At 40.3% G+C, this 11,159-nt stretch overlaps 1 protein-coding gene across 1 annotated transcript in view; it reads right to left on the bottom strand.

Annotated features, from left to right (window-relative positions):
* Positions 1-11,159, bottom strand: part of LOC104412748 (suppressor of tumorigenicity 7 protein homolog) — a 31,425-nt gene that overhangs the window by 17,172 nt on the left and 3,094 nt on the right. The window contains exons 4-5 of the mRNA XM_010023552.1: positions 8,637-8,791; positions 5,281-5,378 (exon numbers count right to left, since the gene is read on the bottom strand). Of these exons, the coding sequence (XP_010021854.1) occupies positions 5,281-5,378; positions 8,637-8,791 (253 nt within the window). The remainder of the gene's footprint in view (positions 1-5,280; positions 5,379-8,636; positions 8,792-11,159) is intronic.

The raw sequence follows: 11,159 nt of genomic DNA, 5'->3' as shown, positions 1-11,159 counted from the left end.
GTGTAATTAAAGGACTATACAGAGCCCCTGAACACAGAGTGATGCACGGGACAAAAAGGAGTCCAAGCTACCAGGGCACCTACCACAACTATGTGAATACATTCTATCTTCAGAGAATCACAATGCTGGAAGCCCTTAATTTATATGATTCATTAGGGACTGTAGTGATAGGATAAGGGGTAATGGGTTTAAACTTAAACAGGGGAAGTTCAGGTTAGACATAAGGAAGAAGTTCTTTACTGTGAGGGTGGTGAGGCAGTGGCACAGGTTGCCCAAAGAAGCAATAAATGCTCTATCCCTGGCAGTGTTCAAGGCCAGGTTGGACAGAGCCTTGGGTGACATGGTTTAGTGTGAGGTGTCCCTGCCCGTAACAGGGGGTTGGAACTTGATGATCTTAAGGTCCTTTCCAACCCAAACCATTCTATGATTCTATGATTATTAACTGGTTTAGGCAGCAGTCACCAAATTTCTAGTTTTGGAGTGGTTTGCACAGGATCACAGTCATGACAGTGATCCATGAAGTGAGGGGCCTGGGTCACGCACAGGTAAAAGGAAGAGATAAGCACCATCAGGGGACCCACAGTAGTCTCCATTTTGCTTGAGTCTGTTCAAATGAGGGATGTTCCAACCTACACCACCCCACCCCCCCGCCCGAAACATGTGAATCTATGACAAAACAAACCACATTTGAATATAAAGACATGTTGAACTTGGCAATGTTAAACTCAGCATTTAACTCTAAAATGTTAAACACGGCATTTAACTTGCTGTTATTGCAGGGCTTGTGTCTCAAAACAAGAATTAACTGAAGACGCTACTCTGCAGTGGAGAATGGCAAACATCACCATTCACAAAAGTAGCACTCTTCTAAAATTTGCAAGATAACCCTTCGTCTCATTTAACTAAGATGTACTTTTCCTTCGAATTTGAATAAATGGTACTTTAAATAACTGCTGCAGATGTTAATAAAGCTAGAACCCCACTAAAGCAAAGCAGCCTGCTTAACCTGGCCCATTGTAACACAAGCCAAAGCATCTAACTCGCCAATCCTTGTCTCAAGCACTGAAGTATTTGGGAGAGAGACAGTAGCTACAATACAAGTAGCTGCAGAAGTGTGTTGTTAAATAGCTAGAGATCACTATATCTTTATTAGCAATTAGTAATCTCTGTTTCACACAGCTTGATAATTCAAGGTGCAGAACACTGTCCCAGCTGTGTTCCTACTACCCAGGAGGAAAACAGCAATGCACGCAAGGATTCAGAACTGAAGAAAATACTGAGCAGAAAACCTTATTCAAAGCCCAGCAAAAGAGGTTGCCAGAAAAGTATGCTAGATTTGCAGGACCATCACGCTGGCAAAAATCACTAATACCACTGGTCATAAAAAGATCATTAAAATTGATTTAGTATGGTTGAGTACCCTTTTGAAGCCTTCAAGTGACATAATCATTTTAAATGCTCAGGGCAGCCCAAGTATTTAAAGAACTTCCCATGCACCTCTTTGATACCCATTTAGCATTTTAACAGTACAAGCTGCTTAGGTACTGATTAATTCCCTAGTGTCTCCTGGGGCATAAAGTATGCATTTGGAGTCTGCAGGTGGGTACCAAGATGAACACAAACCTATCTAACTGAAATATCCTCAGCAAAATTTTCAGAGCTAGGTACACACAATTAGACTTCTAGGTGATCTCTTCAGATCATCTACTGTGATCTGAAGAGTAATTTCTCAGGAGATGTGACTGATCCCAGAAATAAAATGTACTTTTCTGACCCTTAAAAAGTATTTTTGTTTCCGTTCTTCTCCAGAGCTGAGAAAAGACCCAGAAAGTCTCTTCTCTTCCTAAAACTCACTCGTCTGTAAATAAAACTGCAAAGCATAGGGCAAGTTGCAAATCCACTGTGTCTCAGAAAAGTATACTGTTTAACACTACGAAACAGTCCTGAGGGGAGCACAGGGCTATGGGGTAGGAGATAAAAGACATTCTAGAATGAGTTTCTCTCATGTTCTCTCTGACAGGGGAAGCAATTAAGAGCTTCTCTTCACTTTGTCCACTAGCATGCCTTCTGCAATGTCATTTAGAACAAACTCATCTAAATACTTTTAACATACTCAGCACAACAAATAAAACAACCAGCACTGTAGACTTTCTCCTCAGGGACAGTAAAAGAGATCTAGTTCCTTCACAGACCAAATTATGCTCTGTAGAAACAGGAATAAAACTGGAGTAACTCTGTGACTGGAGTTCTTCCAACAATACACTAATCAAAATGAGATCACAAGTGAACTCAATATATACAAATAGTGACAGCTGCTGGTTTCTATAGCAAAATATAGTAAATAATCATCATCAGAAATACAAGCAAAAGCAACACCTATTGATGATGCAATTACATGCTTCCATGAAAATGACAGGTTCGTAATTCTCATCAATTCAACTCAACTCAACTAGATGACATCCAAGCAGCCAAGCTAGAAACAAAATACTATCCCAAAATCAATCACAGAAGCAACAGAAACTCCTACCCTATTTTTTTAAATTTAAAAAACCCTGGTTTTAAACAGTTTTAAATATCTTCAATATAGCATTAAAATATTATTTTCTTATCAGCAGTGTATATAACCATAAAACCAAAACCTTATTTAAGTCACCAACAACTCATTTTCTTTCCATTAAGGTGTTTTAAGCAGGATCTTAGTCTTTTCTTACATAAAATTCAAGTAAGACAATCTAATCCATAAGTAATGTCCTCAAGATGGCCTCATGTATGCAATGAATTAAACACTCTGAAATACTTTACTTTTTCGAAGTGGCAAAGACTCACTACATCCCAATCATATTTCCCAGATGGTGTCATGAGCCTCTTAACACTTCATTTCCATCTTGTTCCATGTCTTGAGAAACCTGTTTTCAATCTTTCAAACACAAACACGGCCTCCGCCCTCTGTCCCCTGGTGCTAGATTCAGCAGTCTCCAGCCAATATATTCTTCATATTCTTTTTAGGGTGAATAAATTCATCTCCTCCCTCATCAATCACACAGAAACGTTCAATGACATATTCATGTTCTTCAAACTTCTTCATAAGTATATTATTTACATCTTCTATAAAGAAATGGAGGATATGCATTCATCAGAAATAAGTAGCTCCAAGTCAGTCTAAGAAAAGCATCTGCAAAGCTGACTTGACCCTATTCTTGCTCCCAGTGTACTGGAGTTGTGACCTGGAGATACTGCTGCTTTTATATATCATCTAGGGACCTCCTAATTCTCAGCTCTGCTTGCTCATAACGAAGAGCTCTAGAGGCATCTAAATTCAGTTCTGAGGATCTGGCTTATTATCTGTGTGTGGAAAAATACAGAATACATTCATCTGAGCTGAAGCTCTAGAAACTGAAATTCTATCCTTATACTTCCTTTGTCCTGCATCCAGTCCTTTCATTTTAGTAAAACATTCCTATTGAGAAGATCATTTTCTGTCCTTCAAGCGTCTAACAAATTATGACTTTGGCTCTCCCTGTCATTGCTGCTTTTCGAGATCTACATTGTGCCTAACTTCAACCATGCACAATTTTCTCTGTAGTGACAAAATGAGCCATTCATTAACATCAAAACTTTCTGGGCCTCACTTGCATTAAGAAACCTGGGACTTTTCCTAGAGGGACCACTCAAGTTCCCTGAATCCAGTGCTCTGCATACAGAATCAACCATACACAGTGACATCAGCAGAAGGCGGCTTCACAGAGACTTTGTTCCACATGGACCTATCTACAAATCACAAAGCACATTTAGCAGCCCATAGTAAGCTCCAGAAGTTGCCTTAATTATGATGTGTGACATTTAAATGTTAAATTCAAAATTTTATCTTTCTTGTATATCAGTGCCAGAACTTAGAATTCCAGTGTTTGTCCCTGAACATTTCAGTATTTGTCCCAGAGTGCCTGTGCAACAAAATACATGAAGAATCAGTAGAGCTGGCTGGACCAAACCCAGTATTTTTGAAATCAACATTGTCCCATCTGACCACAGGACTGCAAAAACAGGTCATTCTTCCTCATCCCTCTTTCTCACACTCCTAGCTGTACAATGGCTGGGTTTTTGACAAGTTCTTTTTCAGAACCTCTGTCTGGGATATCTATCCTCGTGATTCTGGGGAGTGAGAGCTGTGTGCCTGAAAAAACCCAGCTAGAGACAGGAAACAAAATTACTCACCATTTGCCATCTGTTAGATTATTTAGGAGGAGGACCTGCATTACTATGATGAACTCTGCTCAATGTTTTCAAAAAATATTCCTGAGTGTCCCAGTTCCAGGAGATGCTGGGTGCTGGATTCTAAGCTGGCAGACTTACTTGCCCTACAGATGCCAGTGCCTCAGCTCCAGAGAAAGTCACTTGCCTTTTTATACTAAAATTCCCACTGACTTGCAATGAGAACTTCCTTTTTCACTAGGCAATTTTCAGGACCATTCATCTGCTCTAGGACTCCATTCCTCCTCCTGTCACAGACATCATACCTCAGGTGAGGCAAGTCACTGCCTCAAAGAACTGTGCTCCTAATCTGCATCTGGGGGATCTTACTTGAAGAAATGCTGGGCATTTGCAGCTCTCTCTAAACTTGAGCATTTTACACACCTGAAACACATACAGTGCCTTACGTGGCAGCTGCCCCTCCTGCCATCCCCAAAATAGCTACTGTTTGTTTCAAATTTGTAGCTTTGTAGCTTACTGACTACCACTGGTAGCTCCCCTGACTACAAATGAGGGATATAGTCACCCTCATCTCAGAAGGAAATCAGTTCACTTAGATTAATTATTTGGACTTGACTTCTTAGTAATAGATTTTGCATGAATAAATAACACTGTGCTCAGGTGTGCACAGTGTGATGTAAATAATGCAGAGCCAAACCGCAGCTTTGCAAGGAACAAACAAAATCCCTAAGACCTGTTTATTAAGTTAGCAGCATTTATTACATGCTTCAGAAAATAATGCTAGTAGCTTCATCAAACAATAAAAGACTGTACTCCACTGCACATGTACCAGGATGAGAAAGACAGTCTGTATGGACAACTCTCCATCTGGTATTTTATGACTTCATAGTGTTGCTTTCACAACCTTGTATATAAATGATCTCTTAGCTTAATCTTTACATGTATTACCCACACAAAATTACTATCAGCAGTGCTGCATGCAGCGGGAATGGATGTTAACTTGTAAGCAAATGTGTATGATTTCTAGCTACTATTATCTAAATATCACATGCGAAACAAATCCAAACTCACATCTCTCATCATTTTCACTGCTTCCCTGGTCCTTCCCAGCTTCCTTGCACACATTGCCAGCCTCCTTTTAATATAAACTAACACATTGGTGTCCCTTCCTGTATAAGAGGAAAAAGAAACAGTATTAAGACAAAAAAAGATAAAACAAAGGTTCATTTAATATTCCTGTACAAAAGGAAACACGGTTTTCTTGCCTTTTTTTTTTTTTTGTTATTAGCTATCATCAATGCTTTCACAATACTTTAATGAAAAATTACCAAATTCTGCTGATTTAGATGTGACACAACATCACTGAAATCAATGGAATTACTCCAGATATTCAGTGGTATAAATAAGGACTCACGTGTTGGCCTTACATCTATGACATATAAGCAGATCTGAAGGTACAGAGAATGGTGTAGGTTATAGACCATCAAGTGATCAAGTGAGGCAAGGAGAACCCCTATGAAGTTAACACTGGCACAAAACTCTGTGGTCACACACACAGCATTAAATTACTTACCCATTCACATACATGGATAAGACAAGAGCATCCATGAAAATGCACATTATATTCAGCTTTTTTTTTTGTAAGTCATGATGTACGTCCTTGTTAATAGGAGAAGTAGCAAAACAAATCCTCATCCTCTAGCAGTCTTTTTCTTAATGATCAGAAGAAAATAAGTACACCCTGAACTTTCTGTTTACAGAGCCTTTAATTGTTACCCTATTACCATCTTCAAATTCCTCACTCCACTAATTATGGATGGCAAAGTAACACATTTCAGATATGAGAGTCCTATGTGCTGGAAGATGCCCTACCAGCAAAGATGACATAAACTAAACAGCTGCAATAATTATTCTCTTGAAGAATTCTTACTTGTTTCATTTCTCATTCTCTTCCCTGTAATTCCAATCTGAAGTCCTAACATGCTTCTGGACCAACAGGAAATGAGCAGACAGCTAATCATCTATAAAATTACCTTATTGTGAAAATGTAAGACACCTGCTACAAATGATCTTTGTGTATAGCATGCAGTCTGTAAAGATTTCAGTCTGTTCCTAACATTTTCAAGCCTGTTATAATAAGAACAAGATGTACACTGAAAACATTCCAAGTTCCTACAAATTGTTTTAAAACTGTGAATACAATTTTCAGACAGATAAAGCAGCAGGTTGAAAGGTCTGACTTTTAGAAGCATAAATAAGCAAGGGAGGGAAGGAATTTCTTTAGTTTATGTAATTCCTTGTATCTGTATTGATTTCTATAGATTTAATAAACAATTTATTAGCTACATCTGTTTTAACATGTTTACATAGTGAAACTAAGAGGTATACATTTCAGGCCATGCTTCTTTTCAGTCTTTTCAGTCAGAATAGTCAAAAGGCATTTACTCACTATGAAATTAAGACAATCTTTCAGGCAAAATTTTCAGAGGGGAGTAATGATTTGGAGTGCCTAACATGAGCCATCTTAAAAAGATTGCCCGTGCTTTCTATAAACTAGCACCTTTTGAAAAAGGCTAAGTTGGGTAGCCAAAGTCATTATTTACTCTTAAAATCACAGTCTAATGTAAAATACTGTATGAATGAGGTGAATATGTAAACAAACAGAAATATAGAGCAATATGCTATTCAAAAAATTACATAGTGTTTTTCACTGTAAAAGATGAGATGCCCACTTTTCATCCCAAAGTCAACTTCAAGGGCCAGAAATGGAATGACAGACATCTCAGAACCATGGAACTGCATCACATCTGTCCATGGTCCTCCCTCTCTAAAGAGAGACAACCTCTTCACGTTTGCCAGCCATGCAGGACACCAGCACATAACCAAGAGAATCCTACTTGAAACCCCTGTGTCCCAGGCACCACCACCTGAGGATGGAAGTTCTCTGACTCTTCTGGGCGCACACTGACATTATCAAGCGGAGACTGGGTGGCATAGAGAAGTGTAACAACCTAGCCCCTTCTGAAGCCACAGTCAGAGCTGGTAGTCACTTTTCAGCCCCTCCTGCTCTGTGGCAATGTATTTAATTTTGCAATTCAACTGGTTACCTCTTCTGATGTAATACTGAAGGTTCAGGGTATCAAAATTGACGATGACAGTAGCCACCTAGCTCACACAGGTTACAAAAATACCATACTTATATGCCTGCACAAACTTTGCCAAGTTATCTTGGACATAAGCATCATGACAGTATTTAATTACTCCTATTGTGTATTTTTCATAGAATTGCTGTTATTTTCTGCACTCAGGATGAATTGAGTGCACAAATGAAGGTTTCACAGACAACCATAAGCCTGCTAATGCCTGAAAATCGCTTCAAGGGCTCAGCTGCTCTATATTTTTATTTTCACCAAAACCATGCAAATAATCCTAAATATCATTTTATAAGCAACAAATGTTTAAAATACTATCCCCAAGCTTTACAAAACCTCAGTTTTTCAGGTATAGACTTGTGTACACTTTTGAAACCAGAGATCACAGACAATTTCACTTTGTACAATTTTTATCAGCAATCTTCAAATTATGTGCTAGCCAGAGGCTGTGAATTCAGGTCCTGAAAACTTCAAGATGCCCAGAGTACATTAGTGCTTCTCCTTCTGTAATTAATTGGTATCATTTTTTTGCCTGAGGTAGCCATTTCAGACTAGAAGTAACCTAGACTGCTTTATTTATCTTTTTATTCGTTTAGCAGCAGAGAAGCCTCATGTATTTTCTTACATTTAAAAAACATATAATAAACATATAATAAACATCATCACAGCACCTAAATCTGCTTATTTAATGCTTTTTTAAATAGAGCACTATTTAAAATAAAGCAGTGTATTATTCCAATTGTTAGGTTTTTTTATGTTTCTGTGACTTTTCGTAATGTACACAATTGACTTTCCAAATATCACAATGGTTAACGGGTCTCACTAACTTTTACACAGAACAATGTGGTATATGTATTTGACCTCACTGCTGATGGGAAGAAGCTGGCAAAGCATCACTTCACTCCTGTTTCCATCATTCTTTACTGCCTTTTCACAACACGAGCCCATAAGCAACTTCCTAAACCAGCGTCCAGCATTTTCTTAGTATAAGATCTCTGACATCTTTTGACTCTGCTACCTTTTCTTTTCAGTTAAGTACATGCTACAGTATTTTCTGCCACACAAAAGAAAAGGTGTATCTGTAATTTGAGCATTACTAGCTCAGGAACTGGATCAAGCAAAACCACTGAAGTCTGGCTCTCTTTTCCAGCCAACGTTAAATACTGAGTACATAGTTCCAAGAGGGAAAAGAAAAATCACAAAACCACAAACCCTGAAGAACTCCCTGGAACTTCTCTCCATCTAGAAATGGCTATTCCCTCCAAAAAAACTTACTGTGTTGGGCTTCATACTGGGCACCATGGTGCTGTAACTGCTGACTGCGTCTGTAGCAGCCCTCTCCAGCTTTCAGAGCTTGCTTGAACAGCTTCTCTGCTTCTACAATTGTTGTTGCTTCCTCTTCAGCCAAGAGAATATAGGCAGTAGCACACCTGCAAAAATATCAGAGAAAAAAACATGAGTAAGTTGCATGAAATAAAAGCTGTACAAAGACATGCAGCCTGGCAAGGATGTACCAGATACAGATGCAATGGAGTTTTGTCCATATACCTTTCTAATGAACTATTCTGATGAATAAGTATTCTAGCAACCAGACCACGACTCTCATTTGCAGGTACTGCATCACTCAGCCACTTGAGGAAACCTACTGACAACTGCCCCAGAAAGTAGAGCACTGTCTCACTAAGCAATCATGGCCTACATCACTAAATCGCCTTCCGGAAACCAAGACTAGTTTTATGCTCTATGGTTTTAAGTGCAAAGTCCTGCACCTGGGTCAGTGCACAGGTACAGCCTGGGTAGAGAATGGAATGAAAGCAGCCCTGAGAACAAGGACTTGGGGTGTTAATTGATGAGAAGCTCAACATGAGCCAGCAGATTGAGGGAGGCGATTCTGCCCCTCTACTCTGCTCCCATGAGACCCCATCTGCAGTACTGCATTCAGCTCTAGGGCCCCCAACACAAGAGGGACATGGACCTGCTCCACTGAGTCCAGAGGAGGGCCAAGAAGATGCTCAGAGGGCTGGAGGACCTTTCCTGTGAAGACAGGCTGAAAGAATTGGGCTTGTTCAACCTGGAGAAGAAAAGGCTCAGAGGAGACCTTAGAGCAGCTTCCAATACCTAAAGGAGGCCTACAAGAAATCAGAAGAGGGACTTTTTACAAGGGCATGTAGTGATATAGCTTTAAACTGAAAGAAGATAGATTTAGATTAGATAGCAGGAAGTAATTCTTCCCTGTGAGGGTGATAAGGCCCTGGCACAGGTTGCCCAGAGAAGTTGTGGATGCCCCATCCCTGGAAGTGTCCAAGGCCACGTTGGGTGGGGCTTTGAGCAACCTGGTCTAGTGGGAGGTTTCCCTGCCATGTTGGAACTAGGTGATTTTTAAGGTTCCCCCCAACCCTAACCATTCTATGATTCTGTGATTAACACAAGATGTCTCCATTACTGTAATGGTATAAAAAGCATCAATAGACCTGTAACACTTGCCATATGCAAAGAATGGATCGAATGTAATTGTACAGATTAAAAAACAAAACAAAAAAACCCAATCAACACACAAAACAAAAAAACAGCTTCAGGAATACACAGAAAGGTGAAACGCATGGTGGGAGTCACTTCATCCAGCTTTTAGCTGTCCAGTTTAGATCTCTTAACTATCTGTGCCCCTCCACCTCCATCAAGAAGCATCTTCACAAAGTCATTAATTTCACATTTAAACATCTCTCTAAGAATAGGAGGAACTGCTGACTGGAGGTGCCTGTCTCACTGACTGTAGAGGGAGCCCAGGCAACTTCTTTAAACTCGATGGCCACAATTTATAGCTGAAGTGAGGTGGGTTATAGCTGTTGACTTCTTTCCAATGGAAAGCACAATGCTGACAAGACTATTCTTTATACAGAAATAGAATCAGGCTACAGCTGCCCCTAGTTGAGTTTCACAAAGACCCATCAGCTAAGGGACAGGAAACAACATGTCTGAGTGAAAACAAGATTCCAGGCACAACTACTTGCTGTGCACCACCCAACTGGAAAGCAGCTTGGCAGAAAAGGATCTGGGGATCTTCGTGGATACCCAAGTTGACCACGACCTAGCAATGTGCCCTTCCAGCAAAGAATGTGAATGAGCTGTATTAGGAGGAGTGTTGCCAGCAGGTCAAGGGAGGTGATCCTTCCCCTCAGCACTGGTGAAACCATTCCTGGAGTGCTGAGTCCAATTCTGGGCTCCCCAGTACAAGAGGGACAAGTACAAGACAGTACAAGAAAGAGTCCAGCGAGGGGCCATGAAGATGATTAAGTGACTGGAGGGCTCACATATGAGGAAAGACTGAGAGCACTGGGACTGTTCAGCCTGGAGGATCATTGATGTAAATCATTGATGAGAAGGTGCAAAGAGGATGGACCAGGTTCTTTTCAATGGTGTTCAGTGACAGGACCAGAGGCAAAGCACACAAACTGAAACAGAGAAGGCTCTGTCTGAACATCAGGAAGCACTTTTTTACTGTGATGGTGTCCTGGGTTCAGCTATAGCAGTCATTTTTTCTCCTTCTTAGTAGCTGGTGCAGTGCTGTGGTTTTGACTTTCAGCCTGGGAACAATGCTGATAACACCGATGTTTTTAGCTGTTGCTAAGTAGTGTTTACTCCGACCAAGGACTTTTCTCAGTCTCATGCTCTGCCAAGGAGCAGGGGAAGCCGGGAGGAAGCAGAGACAGGACACCTGACCCAAACTGGCCAAAGAGATATTCCATACCACAGCACATCATGCCCAGTATATAAACTGGGGAGTGTCACCCGGATGGCCCC

This window comes from Nestor notabilis, unplaced genomic scaffold (genome assembly GCF_000696875.1).
Source record: "Nestor notabilis isolate BGI_N333 unplaced genomic scaffold, ASM69687v1 scaffold10641, whole genome shotgun sequence".
Taxonomy (NCBI): domain Eukaryota; kingdom Metazoa; phylum Chordata; class Aves; order Psittaciformes; family Psittacidae; genus Nestor; species Nestor notabilis.
This window is presented reverse-complemented; position numbering and strand designations above follow the sequence as displayed.